At 40.0% G+C, this 14,816-nt stretch overlaps 1 protein-coding gene across 10 annotated transcripts in view; it reads left to right on the plus strand.

The window, feature by feature from the left end:
• SEPTIN11 (septin 11) overlaps nt 1–14,816 on the plus strand; it is a 272,978-nt gene that overhangs the window by 70,853 nt on the left and 187,309 nt on the right. For all 10 annotated transcript variants that reach the window (XR_009156300.1, XR_009156301.1, XR_009156302.1 and 7 more), the window contains exon 3: nt 13,088–13,283. Coding sequence is in view for 7 of the 10 variants with exons in the window: in XM_058193007.1 (XP_058048990.1) it covers nt 13,088–13,283 (196 nt within the window). In the remaining 3 variants the exon portion in view is untranslated. The remainder of the gene's footprint in view (nt 1–13,087; nt 13,284–14,816) is intronic.

Here is a 14,816-nt window from a genome sequence, read left to right on the forward strand (position 1 = left end):
AGGATCTGTGCCAGCGCCTGTGTTCACCGGAAGGGCAAATGGCCATCACATCATACATATAAAACCAATGACATCATTATGGTACAGAAGGGTGCACGTCCGTCATTTGCATTATTTGCAAAATCAAACTCCTCCAGTGTTCAAAATGTGACATTTTCTACATTTCGGTTCCTTGGAAGTTATGAAATTTTTCTGACGGGCTGCCTTCGATTTAGGATCACAGCTGAGCCCCAAAATTTCTGTTGCTGAGCAGGACAGTTAAGCGAGTTTTGCTCCGTTTTACTGCCACCGTTGTTAAAGTGAATCGCTGCAGTTGTTAAGTCAGTAATACGGTTGTTAGGTGAATCTAGCTTCCCCATTGACGTTGCTGATTGCAGAAGGTGAACACATGATCCCAGGACAGGGCAGCCATCATAATATATGCCACTTGCCAAGGATCTGAATTTTGATCACATGACCAAGGGAACACTCATAATTGTCAGAAATGGTCACAAGTCATTTTTTCCAGTGCCTCACTGAATGAATGGTTGTCACTGAATGAATGGTTGTCAGTGGAGAAGTACCTGTAATCGTTGGATAGAATAGAATAGAATAGAATTTTTTTATTGGCCAAGTGTGATTGGACACACAAGGAATTTGTCTTTGGTGCATATGCTCTCAGTGTACATAAAAAGAAAAGATACGTTCATCAAGAATTCTAAGGTACAACACTTAATGAAAGTCAGAGGGTACAAATAAGCAATCAGGAAACAATATCTATACATTGTAAGGATACAAGCAATAAAGTTACAGTCATAAGTGGAAGGAGATGGGTGATGGGAATGATGAGAAGATTAATAGTGGTGCAGATTTAGCAATAGCTTGACAGTGTTGAGGGAGTTATTTGTTTAGCAGAGTGATGGCGTTTGGGAAAAAACTGTTCTTGTGTCTAGTTGTTCTGGTGTGCAGTGCTCTGTAGCATGGTTTTGAGGGTAGGAGTTGAAACAGTTTATGTCCAGGATGTGAGGGGTATGTAGATATTTTCAAGCCCTCTTTTTGACTCATGCAGTATACAGGTCCTCAGTGGAAGGCAGGTTGGTAGCCATTGTTTTTTCTGTAGTTCTAATTATCCTCGGAAGTTTGTGTCTGTCTTGTTGGGTTGCAGAACCAAACCAGACAGTTATAGAGGTGCAGATGACAGACTCAATAATTCCTCTGTAGAACTGGATCAGCAGCTCCTTGGGCAGTTTGAGCTTTCTGAGTTGGATTCCCAGACGTTTGAAGCTTGGAACACCATTGTTTTTTGTCTTTCAAATTTTGACAAGCCTGAGTATGCGCTCAACTTGAATTTGCTCTGCCCCGAGTTAATTTTGCTCTTGAACTGGGCATGGCTAGTCTAGTGAAGAGAAGGACCAGGAGAGACACGATAGCAGTTTTCCAATATTTGAGGGGCTGCCACAGAGAGGGAGGGGTCAAGCTATTCTCCAAAGCACCTGAAGGCCAGTCAAGGAATAATGGATGGAGACTGATCAAGGAGAGATTCAACCTAGAAATAAGGAGAAATTTTCTGAGAGCAATCAACCAATGGAACAGCTTTGCCTTCAGAAGTTGTGGGCACTTCATCACTGGAAGCTTTCAAGAAGAGACTGGTGTAGGGTCTCCTGCGTGGGTGGGAGGGTTGGACTAGATGACCTACAAGGTCCCTTCCAATTCTGTTATTCTGTTAACTTCCAGAATTCCCCAGCCAGTATGAGGGGTTAATACTTCTGCCATTATTAAAAGACTAATATGGCTTCCCATTTTAAGAGACACAATTCTGGCTGCCCACTGCTGAGGTACAAAACAAAAACACTCTTAAAAACAATAAAAGCAAAGCGGTTAAGGTATAAAAACCTAGCATCCCAACCAATTTCAGACAAAGCGGCTAGCACTACCATTTCAATCAACCTCACCCCATTTAAGCACATAGGGATTATTTCTAAGCATAAACTTTCGAAGTTCTCCTCAGCAAATGTGATACAAGAATTCAAGTAAGTGAATTAATTTCAGTTTGTAACTAGTATATTCATATGTACGTCAGGGCCAAAACTTTTCAAAACTGTTATTCCAGCATTATGGTGCTCTGGAATGGAGGCCAGGACCTTCCCTGATAAAGAAGGAATCTACAGCAATGCATTATTTACATAATGGTTTCCTGTCTTGCTTATCAGTCTGAGAAGCAACTTCTACAACCTAAATTATAATTGAAAAGCAGCCTCTGGATTTTGCTGCTTTTAAAAGCAGGGGCTGAAGTCCTACATTTTTAATGCCTCTTTGTATCTAAGCCATCTTTGGTTTAGAAAGTTGGGATAGTACAGAGAACAATCCTAGACAGACCTTTTCCTTGGATGTTTTAATCCTCTACGTGCAAAGAATTTTAGTAAACACAAGAACAGTTTTTTCCCGAACGCCATCACTCTGCTAAACAAATAATTCCCTCACAGCTTTGCTGGCTGGGGTATTCTGGGAGTTGAAGTCTTCCAGGCTTAAAGTTGCCAAAGTTGGAGACCCCTGGTCTAAAGTTTTGTCATATCCCTCTACTTTAATATATTATAGACTAGGAATAGAGTGGAATGGAACAGAACACTTTATTTGGCCAAATGTGATTAGACACGCAAGGAATTTGTCTCCGGTGCAGAAGTGCACAAAAAAAAAATGGGTGATATAATATATTGTCCAGAACATATTTGAATGTTTTAATCATAGGAATACATTTTAGATTCCTAAAGAATGTGGACTTTTTGAGTTGGATGTTTACAGGTAGTCCTCAACTTACAACCATTTGTTTAGTGACCGTTTGAACTTACGATAGCACTGAAGAAAGAAACTTATGTTTTTCCACATGATTGTTGCAGCATCCCTTAAGTCACATGATCAAAACTCGGATGCTTGGAAACTGATGCATATTTATGAGGGTTGCAGTGTCGCATGGTCATGTGATCCCCTTTTGCGATCTTCTAACAAGCAAAGTCAATGGGGAAGCCAGATTCACTTAACAACCGTGCTACTACTAACTTAACAATTGCAGTGATTCACTTAACAACGGTGGCAAGAAATGTTGTAAAATGAGGCAAAAGTCACTTAACAACAGTCTAGCTTAGCAATGAAAATATTGGGCTCAATTTTGATTATTAAGGCGAGGACTAATCTGTGTTTTATATTTTCTAACATTAAAAGTTCAATTCTGGTCCAAGAAAAGGCTGATTCTGTGTAATGTACAAATTACATTAAAGTACACCACTTTTTTACAGGGCTATTTAGAAACAGCTAGTTCTGAGGAAATTGGCATTCGATTGCAGCCTATTCCATGTGTGTTAGTTGAAGTCATTTTCCAAAACTTTTTCAGGCTCTTGAGATTATATTTACCGCTTCTTCATTCTCATACATTTGTGTTTGATTTTTGTATAAGCTGACTGCTGCATTTGATACTGTACCCTGAATTTTAACTCATGGTTTCCTCGTGATTGCTCGTGCAAGTTTTTTTTCTTTCTTCTTTTGAGATACTGAAACAAATTTAAAGTTGGGATCAAAGTGCCAAACAAAGAAGCTGTGGAATATCCAAATCAAATGTCTCCAGAGATTTGAGTGCCTCTGGAATGCAAAAAAATTGCTTCCTCGCATCAACATTAGTCCTCTTCTCTTCTCTTCTCTTCTCTTCTCTTCTCTTCTCTTCTCTTCTCTTCTCTTCTCTTCTCAAGTCAAGCTATTCTCCCAAAGCATCTGAGGGCAGGACAAGAAGCAATGGGTGGAAACTAATCAAGGAGAGAAGCAATTTAGAACTAAGGAGAAATTTTCCTGACAGTTCGAACAATAAATCAGTGGAACAACTTGCATGCAGAAGTTGTGAATGCTCCAACACTGGAAGTTTTTAAGAAGATATTGGATAACCATTTTTCTGAAGTGGTGTAGGGTTTCCTGCCTAAGGGGGTTGGACTTAGACTTCCAAGGTCCCTTCCGTTATTCTGTTTCCTCTCTTCTCCTTCCTTCCTTCCTTCCTTCCTTCCTTCCTTCCTTCCTTCCTTCCTTCCTTCCTTCCTTCCTTCCTTCCTTCCTTCCTTCCTTGTGGTTAATCTGCTGCAAGCTATATAACCAAATAGTTTAGTCTTCTAACTCCTTGGTGTGACCGGTAACTGTCTTGAGACTTCTTGCATTCCTGAAAAACCATTTTTTGTGTGCGCAAGAGTGAAATAGTTGATCTCTGCCCTTTATATTTGGCAGAGATGAGGTATTCCCATTTCTGTCCCTTTATCTGATATCTGATTTGTTTTTATAGTAAAACTTCATTTATTTCTTTAGAAAGAGATCAACATTGACTGAAGCCTTATGCACTTTAAAACATTTAGCCTGCGGAGACAGATTTCATTGTTGAATTCCTCTTTTTTTTCCCTTCAAATCAACATTTTGGGGGGGAAAATAACAGAATTGGGCTTGGGGATATTTCAGGCGTGCCAAGAAACTTCTGGATATAATGATGTGAAGCTGAGAAAAATTAGCTGCCTTTTCTCCTCAGCCATTCCTGTTCTTTGGCTAAATGCAATTTTGGAAACACAACTAGCAAAAGATGAGTGCTCTTCAGTGCAGTGTCATGACAAACAAAAGTTTGAGAGCCAGTACAGGTAGTCCTTCACTTATGACCGGTCACTTAACAGCTGGTTGAAGTTATGACAGACCCTCCCAAAGATACTTACAACCGTTTCTAAAATGCTGATCAATTGTTCCTCCGACGTAGACATGTGACATTTATGACTATTTGCGGTGTCCTGTACTCATGCAATTGTAATTGACAACACTTTTTGTCAGTTTCCAGTATTTTGAGCTGGTTTCAGGCAAAAAATGCCCCTAGGAATGCATTTTGCATCGTTTAACAACCCGGGCATGCACGTAACAACCATTGTGTTTACTTCATGAATTCTGCAAAACAGTGATAAACTCTGTGCTTGGTTTTTGCTTAAAATAAAAATTTATTTCCATTGTTTTTGGCAAAAATGCCCCGTTACAATGGGCTTGCTTTATAACTGCTGCGTTCAGTTATAATTGCAACAAAAAAGGCATAAAATCAGAAGTGACTAGTGGGTGACTAGTTTTTCAACCGTCCTGACTTATAACCGTAATGGGCAAGCTTCATTGTGGTCATAAATTCTGGACTATGTACTGTATAATTGTTAATAAAACAAAGGAGATCATTGTAGAGTTTAGGAAGAGCTGGCATGGTCCTACTCCACTCAGTATCAAGGATGCAGCTGTAGAGGTACTTGACAGTATTAAGTATCTGGAGATGCAGATAACTAACAAACTGAACTGGTCTCTCTGCACATCATCCTTAGTGGAACGTATAAACCAGCGTCTGCATTTACTGCGTCGCATGAGGAGACCACATCTTTCTCCTCCTGTCCTGGCCACTTTTTACAGAGGCACGATTGAGAGCATTTTAACAAATAGCATCCATGTTTGGTTTGGTGGCAGCAGCGCCTCAGATAGAAAGTCCATACAGAGAGTGGTGAGGACAGCAGAGAAGATTATAGGAAGTGTGCCTCCTGTCATTCAGGATACTGCTTCTGAGCGCTACGTGCTTAGAGCTCAAAGCCTTGTTCGAGACCCCACACACCTACTTTACGGTCTGTGTCTGTTTCTGTTGCTCCCCTCTGGGAGGAGTTTCAAACTATTTCTAGCAGGACTACCAGATTCTTTAACAACTTTTGCTGCCTATGCTATCTGTCTGGTAAACTTGCAAGATTCATTTTTCTCGTCATGTACATGTATACATCTGAACTAGACTGTATTGTTTCTCTCTGTCATATAATATATCTGGGTATATGCCTAATTTGGTATTTATTTATTTATATTGTCATGTGTATGTAGTGTATATTGGAGGTGGCAACCCTTTGAGAGCTGCATGCAATGATATTTCATTTTAATGTATGCCAATTAGTGTACTAAGTGACAATAAAGTTAGTCTATGTCTTTTAACTCCTTCTCAAAAACTCTCAGCTGGAAAGTTTTAGATGAGTGGACTTAAAAGGGGTTTGTCTCATCTCCAGTCTTAATCCAGCCACTATGGTGGTCATAAGCATTGATGAAAGCACTTAGTTTCACATTTTTTCACTGTCGTAATTCACAGGAGGTGTAAAGAGCAGCAGAAGAACAGTGGTATGGCATCTGGAAATTCTTTGGAAGCTTTTAAATGTTTTTGTGTACAGTTTTATAATTAAGTTTTCCTTGTGTAGTTTCTCATCATAACAACCCCTCAAAGTGTCATGCAAATTGCAAGGCAAAATATGCATGCAAAGCCGTGTCCTGAAAAACATTCTTTTTTTTTCTAGGATGTCCTTAAAAAAACCCTTAGTACCAGCAATTTATTATATTTCTTGTTCGATCAGAGAGGGGTTGAGAATTTTTTTTAAAAAAAAATTGCTTAAGGAGACAGTTATCTACTGCTTCTTCAAGAAGTCATAGTTGGACCCTTTCTGGATAAGGTTCTGGAGAAGGTGGTGGGTCTATAGCTTCAGAAGATTCTGAAGGAAACAGATTGCCTAGAACAGGGGTCTCCAACCTTGGTACCTTTAAATCTGGCGAACTTCAACTCCCAGCTGGCTGGGGAATTCTGGGAGTTGAAGTCCGCCAGGCTTAAAGGTGCCAAGCTTGGAGACCCCTGATCTAAAACAGGGATATCAAACTCAAGGCCCATGGGCTGCAGAGTGCTTAAATGTGTCCTGCGGGGCCGGCCTAGAAATAATAATGAACTAGCCCGAGGTGCCTCTGGAAGCCAAAACGGGGCATGGGGGGGGCATGCATCTCCCCAGCACCCTCTTTTTGGCTTGGACAGCCTCCTGTAGCATTTTGGCGGCCAAAACGGGGCACGGGGTCTGCGTACAGCGTCCGCGTGCCCCATTTTTGGACTGGACAGCCTCCTGCAGAACTCTGGCAACCAAAATGGGGTGCGGAGGGTCATGCGTGGCCCTCCCACGCCTCCTTTTGGCCAGGAAAGTGCTGCAGGAGGCTGTCCAGGCCGAAAACGGGGACTGCTATAATTATTTAGGTAGCTTGAGGTTGTACAAAGTTGCCTCGTGCAATATGCTTCTTTTGTTGTTGTTGTGAATGGTTTTTATTTATAATTTTGTCTTCGTTTTGCATGCTGCCCTGAGCCACACAAAGTTGGATGGACACCTAAGTCGATTCCTGACCTACGGGAGCTCAGGAAATGGAAAACTTGACAATATTCTTTGTATTACTTATTTATTTATCAGTTGAAGGGGGGCGTGTGCATTGATTGAGTCGTTGGGTTCTGTGAACTTTGGGGTTGGTGGGAGTAAAAATAGTTTATTCGATTTTTTTTTTAATCTTGCCATTATTCTTTTATAGGTAACTCAAGGCAGCAAACGTACATAATATTCCTTCCTCCTCCTATTTTCCCCACAACAATGACCCTGTGAGATGGGTTGGGCTGAGAGAGAGTAATTGCTTCAGAGTCCCTAGTCACCTTTCGTGCCTAAGGCGGGACTGGAACTCACAGTCTCTTGGTAATTGGCCCAAAGTCACCCAACTCACTTTCATGCCTAAGGCAGGAGTAGAACTCACAGTCTCCTGGTGATTGGCTCAACAGCTCATTTTCATGCCTAAAGCAGGACTAGAACTCACAATCTCCTGGTTTCTAAGCAAGTAGCCACTAGTCCAAACCTGCTCTCCGTTTCTGGTAGTTTCAAACTGCTCTTTGAGGGATTGGGGACAGAAATCCATCATATGGCAATTACTCAGGCTGAAGTTTCAGAAATATCTATGAATTTAAACATCTCTTGCCCAATTACACTAGGCAGTTCAGTCTAAGTTCTAAACATGATTTGGTGAGAAATTAATCTGCCAATTTTAGTATTCTAATGTACCAGTTTTAGTATTTCCCAGATCTACTAAATAGGCAAAACAAACCACATTTCTTTGTTTCAATATTTGTGTTTGCAGATTAGGTATGCGTATTATGGAAATGTGCATATTTTAGAGATTTTTCATAGGAAAATTTCTTGGAAAAATGCCAGTTGATAGGGGGTGACAAGTCTTCAGGTTAAAACAAATGAAATGGGTAAATGCAAATTCAAGAGATTGTGCCATCTCTGTTCCAGCATAAACCTCATTAAATATTGTGGGGGATGTACTGAAAACTACATTGTTGTCAAATATGAATAGAATTGTACGGCATTAAAAATTCTCTTGTGCTGTGGGTGGATTTTCTGAAGGCATTTTGTTAGCTAGTTTAGGAAGTGAAATTGTGGATCAGAGTTAACAGGAAGGCTTTGTAGGGCAGCGGTCACCAACTGGTGGTCCGTGGACCACTGGTGGTCCGTGAGAAATTTTTGGTGGTCCCCAGAAAAATTATTTGCATTTTTTATATTGCACTAAATCAAGGGTCCTAAAACTATGGCCCCTGGGACAGATACGTGCAATGAACATTTGTATTGCTGCAGAGAGTCTCCCCCTTCGGGGTCTTCTTGTGTGGGTCGGAGGAGGCAGAAATTCCGACTAGGGGTCTGCTTCAGCCTCCTGGTGCGGGGCTTTGGGTGAAGGCTAGGGGGCAGAGCTGTTGGTGGCAAAGAGCCGAAGGGCCTCATTCCAGTGGGACTGCATCATGGCCTGGAACTGGCTGACCATCTCAGCCCGCTGAGCCTCCAGGCACCAGTACTTGGCCTTGCACTTCCACAGGTCTTCCCTCTGCTTGGAAAGCCTATGCTCCTAGTCCTCAGTGAGGTGCTTCTGCTGAGCCTCCTTCTCGGTCAGATCCAATTTGAACTGAGCCAGCTGTTTTGCCAACTCTTTCTCATGGTGGCTGCTTAGCTCCAGCAACTGCTTCCCGTTGGGGCCCTAAAGAGCCCCGGCGGGCAGGCGAGGATTAGCGAGTAGAGGCTGGCAAGGCACCCCTCGACGTGAGTGATATTGAGTTGGCCACACTGGTCATTAGGCAGATCATATAAGTGGTCCATGGGATTTAAAATTATGAATTTAGTGGTCCCTGAGATCCTAAAGGTTGGTGACCCCTCTTGTAGGGTATGCTAAACCCAAAATATGAATTTCGTATTTTTATAAGGCAGTTTAGCTTTACAAGAGAAAGCGATTTGCAAATATTGTTGTTGTTGTTGTTGTTGTTGCAGACCAAAACCAAAAGATAGTAAAAATAAATATGGGGATATTCACAGTCTGAATTCTATTCTTTTAAAGTATGCTTTTAAAAAACGTTTTCCCCATAAACCACAAGTAAAGGTGATTTAAGAGTGTATATCCCCATTGTTTATCAATTGGTATCTTTGTTGTGTTGGTTTCAGAGTGAAGCGGCTGATGAAAAGCAGCTGATTTCCTTCTTCAAAAAAAAAAATTGTGACTCTCCTTATGCAAAGTCGAGACATACCGTAGTCGGAGCAAAATGCAAATTGCGTTTTTGCAGTCTATCGCTCTGCACTCATGATTTTTTTTTAAAAAAAACCTGAGATTTTAAACTTTTTCTTGGTAGCTAAACGCAGGTTTGGAATGGGAAGTGTGGGAGGAGAATGAATTTAAAGGGGTCACTGGAAATGGTTGAAGGAGTAAATATAGAGTAGCCCTCAATGTACGACCACAATTCAGCCCAAAATTTCTGTTGCTAAGCGAGATATTTCTTAAGTGAATTTTGCTCCGTTTTACAACCTTTCTTGCCACCGTTGTTAAGTGAATCATTGCAGTTGTTAAAAGTTGGTAACATGGTTGTTAAGTGGATCTGGCTTCCCCATTGACTTTGCTCGTCATAAATATCAACCAGTTGCCTAGTGTTTGAATTTTGATCAAGTGATCAGTGGTCGTGAAGATCAAAAAATTGGTATAATGCAAAGGGAGGAAAATTTAATAAAGCAAATTAGAAATCAGACCCAGGAGCATATAAAGAGATTGTATAATGTGTTGCTTGAAATAGATTCGGAAAAGGATTTGGTAAAGGACTGTATGATAAAATGGGCACAGAATATTCAGGAACCAATAATGTTGGAAACATGGGAGAAAATCTGGGTTAGAAATGTTAAGTTTACACAAGCACAGAATTTAAGGGAAAATTTTTATAAGATGTTTTATAGATGGCACTTAGATCCCAAAAAATTATCATGTATGTATCCTAATATCCAAGCGAAATGTTGGAGGTGTGACTGTGATGACGCTACATATTTTCATATTTGGTGGACTTGCAAGAAAATTAAGGCCTTTTGGATAAGAATTTGGTGGATTATTCAAAATGTACTGAAGAAGAAGATAAAGTTCCTGCCACAATTTTTCCTTTTGGGAATTATAACGGATTGTACAGGGATTGAGACTAAATTGATTCTGAATTTAATAACAGCAGCAAGACTGTTGATTGGACAATACTGGAAGAAAGAAGAGGTACCTACAATAGAAGAATGGATACTGAAAGTTATTAATTTGGCTGAGATGGCTAAAATCTCAGCTTTTTTAAAAGACAATACGCAGGAAAGATATTTAATTGAATGGAAAAATGGATTGATTATCTACAAAACAGATATCAGATTAAGAAATATCAGATTGCCTTTGAATAATTAGAAAGTTATTTTATGTAATGGGAGGGGTTGGGAGATGAAAAGCTTTGGATGAGGTTAATTGGATTGTAAGGGAAAATTTTATTCTATGTTTGGTTTATGTATAACATGTGATTGACCCGGGAAGCGGGGGAGAGGAAGGAGGGGAAGGGGTTTTCTGGGAGGGAGGGGGGGAAAAGGGGGGGGAAATGTCTTTGTTTTTGTAAAACTTTTTCAATAAAAAAAAAGTGATCAGTGGTCGTAAGCATGAAAAACAGTTGTAAGTCTCTTTTTAGGGTTATTGTAACTTTGAACGGTCACTAAATGAACTGTTGTGTGTTAAGTGTGTTTTGTCTCTTGCAAGAGACAAAATGGAAAACTGGAAACTGGCATTGCTTCTGATCTGACTGTTTTATTTAGTCTCATAGAGCTTTCATGAATAAGCAATAAGAGCAATTCCTGCTCCAAAGATGCATGCAGATTGTTCCTTTTTCCTCTTTTTTTCATCTGGATTGGTACCATAGTGTAAAGAAATTGGGAATATTAATCCTGATCTTCCAGAGCAATTATACAATCTGGAGAAATACTCTGAACCAAAGTACAAAACTACCATTTTTTAAAATCCACTCTGACATCACAAGCCTAAAACTATCATGGATTCTACTTTCAATTATCATGTTCTCTACACTGACTTTCAATTTGAGTTAAATGTGTTTACATGGAAATGATCCAACAAGAACATGTTTGCTTTCTAATCATGTGCTTTGCAACAAGAACAACAGTTAATTTAGATTAAATGTCTGTTCCTACCAGTTTTCTTGTCTGTTCCGTCCCAAAATTGTAGTTTCTGTCTCTTGTGTTATGTTTTCATCCTAGTAAAGAACAAATTTTTAGTAATTGTATTTGGCTGTAACTTCTGTCTGTAATTTAACTTGTTAGTAGAATTGCTATGCAGTGCCAAAAATATTCACATATTGCAGGTAGTTCTTGACTTACAAGCACAATTGGGAACTAGAATGTTGGTTGCTAAGCTAAAAAAAAAGAAGAAGATGTTGAGACTCTGGAAAGAGTGCAGAGAAGAGCAACAAAGATGATTAGGGGACTGGAGGCTAAAACATATGAAGAACGATTGCAGGAACTCGGTATGTCTAGTTTAATGAAAAGAAGGACTAGGGGAGACATGATAGCAGTCTTCCAATATGTCAGGGGCTGCCCCAAAGAAGAGGGAGTCAAGCTATTCTCCAAAGCACCTGAAGGCAGGACAAGAAGCAATGGGTGGAAACTAATCAAGGAGAGAAGCAACTTAGAACTAAGTAGAAATTTCCTGACAGTTAGAACAATTAATCGGTGGAACAACTTGCCTGCAAAAGTTGTAAATGCTCCAACACTGGAAATTTTTAAGAAAATGTTGGATAACCATTTGTCTGAGATGGTGTAGGGTTTCCTGCCTGGGCAGGGGGTTGGACTAGAAGGCCTCCAAGGTCCCTTCCAACTCTGTTGTTGTTGTTGTTGTTGTTGTTGTTGTTGCCTGGGCAGGGGGTTGGACTAGAAGACCTCTAAGGTTCCTTCCAACTCTGTTGTTGTTGTTGTTGTTGTTGTTGTTGTTGTTGTTGTTGTTGTTGTTGTTATTCTGTTGTTATTCTTTCGAGCAGGACTGGCTTAATAGGGTTTTTTAAATATGGATTTTATTGGGGTTTATTTTTATATCTTGTATTGTATTTTAAATTTAGGCTTTATTGAATAAGTTTTTTAAATAGTGTTTTTATTGTAATGTATTGTATTATTATTTTCTCTGCCTGTTCACCGCCCTGAGTCCTTCGGGAGAAGGGCGGTATAAAAATTAAATTATTATTATTATTATTATTATTATTATTATTATTATTATTATTATTATTATTATTATTATTATTATTATTATTATTATTATTATCAAGATCGTTGTTAAATGAATCACGTCCGATTTTTGACCTTTTTTGGTACAGTTGTTAGTCCTCTACTTATGACCACAATTGGGTTCAGAATTTCCACTGTTGAGCAAGGCAAGTGAGCCATGCCCTATTTTATGAACATTTCTCCTATGGCTGCTAAGCAAATCATTGCATTTGTTAAGTGAATCAAGTCAACATGAGGTGAACCTGGCTTCCCCATTGACTTTGCTTGTCAGGAGGTCACAAAAGGGGATCACATGATCCCGGGATACTGAAACCATCATAAATAGGAGCCAGTTGCCAAGCACCAGAATTTTGATCCACTTGACCATGGGAATGCTGCAATGGTTGTAAGTGTGGAAAAATAGTCATTTTTTCAGTGCCCTCTTCAACTTTTGGTCACTAAACGAACTGTTTTAAGTTGAGGACTAAATGTATTACCGCCCGTCTCATTTCAGAGCGACTTTGGGCGGCTTACAGCATTAAAAGCATGTATGACTTTAGTACTCTCGATATTCTCTTAGAGAGAACATCTGGTTTTCAAATGAAGCAGACACATTTGGGATTGGGATGTCCTAATCCAGATGTTGTTGTTTTTTCTCCCAGGGGAAACCGGCATTGGGAAATCAACCCTCATGGACACGTTGTTCAACACGAAGTTCGAAAGCGACGCCGCCACCCACAAGGAGCCGGGCGTACGGTTGAAAGCAAGGAGTTATGAACTTCAGGAGAGCAACGTCCGCCTCAAGCTGACCATTGTCGATACGGTGGGATTTGGAGACCAGATCAATAAGGATGACAGGTAATGTGAAAGATGATGAGGATTCGTTCACAGTCGGCAAAGCCTGTTCAAACAGTTTCTGTTTATCAACACAGACCTTGGAAAGCTGCCAGGTAACTAGTTTCCAAACACAGTACAAGGCAAAACTTGGCACAGAGTCTTTCAGAGTCACGGAACGAACGAATTGTTTCCTGCAAAAGCCCCCTCCCTGTTCGCTCCTCTTTTGTTTCCTTTGGGAGGGGCCAATCACTTCCAAGGTGTGGCTTTACTTCCAAGTCGACCCTGCTTTCTGAGTTGTTCTTGTCTTCTGGAAGCTCTGCGCATGCGCACACTGGGTTTTGTCCGATACTGAAGCACTTTCCTTTTTTTTTTTAATTTAATTGACTTTTTTAAAAAAAATTCATAGCATTATTTAAAAACATTTTCATTAGGTTTTCATAAAATTCCCCGTGACAATTTAAATTTCTGAAAATATACTATTTGTATCGCCCGCGCATAAGTTTAGTTCACGTTACGTAAGTGAAACTAAATGGCGCTATAGTGCGACCGCAAACAAAAGAGCCTCGTCCCAGAATAGCTTGCGCATCTCCCCCCACACCACCCAGCTGTAACAGACAAGCAGAGCTGGTAGCCTGTGCCCCCCCTCAAACTCAGTCCACGATGCGCGAGAGGCATGCGCAGACGACGATACATGGTGCATTACTGTGGAACCGGTGGGCGGTTAGAAAATTTTACTACTAACAGAGATACAAAAGTGGGCGGTAGATATAAAAAGGTTGACTACCCCTGGTGTAGATTATATTTAATGCAAAGTGAATAAGATTTGCAGTGCAATAGTTACCCAGCTAGATAAGCAAGCTGGTTCCATATATGGTGAGCCAAAACCATTTTTTTTAAAAAAAAAATGTTTTTGTGTGTGCAGTGACCCACAGTTTGAAATCTCTTACTTTGCTTGTCTTTATACAAGACCATTCTGGTGTAAAGAAAAAGATTATTTCCACACAGATACACTGTGGGAAAGCTGGATTTGTTTCACATGGATTTGAAAGTTTATAGGCTACCTAAAACATTGGGTGGGTGAGTTAGATTTTCGCTAACAGCCGGGCTATTTTAACAATTCTGTCTTGATTTTTTCCTAAATAGGGAATAAGTCTTTCATAAGGAATTCGCGGAATGTGTGGTTTGTGGAGAAGAGGGGGGGGAGAAAGAAATCCAAGATGCGTCATTTTTAAGACCGTGGAAACATAGAATGGGAAACTGATGAGTGGAAGTCTTTCTCTGGGTGTATAAAATAGCACGGGTGACCTCTAGCACATCCTGTCTTTATTAGTTTCATTCCTCTGTGAAATTTAGCATTCTTTTCTTTTTCTGCCATCAGCTTTCCACGTTTCTCCAATACACGTATATTTTGGAATAAGGAAAACTATGTGAGCAAGTCAGCTTTTTCATGATTATTATTACGTTGGAATACTGGATCACACAATCATCACTGGATTTATTTATTTTATATTTATTTATTTATTTATTCATTTATTCATTCATTCATTCATTCAT

The sequence above is a fragment of the Ahaetulla prasina genome, chromosome 8 (assembly GCF_028640845.1).
Source record: "Ahaetulla prasina isolate Xishuangbanna chromosome 8, ASM2864084v1, whole genome shotgun sequence".
In the NCBI taxonomy this organism is placed as follows: domain Eukaryota; kingdom Metazoa; phylum Chordata; class Lepidosauria; order Squamata; family Colubridae; genus Ahaetulla; species Ahaetulla prasina.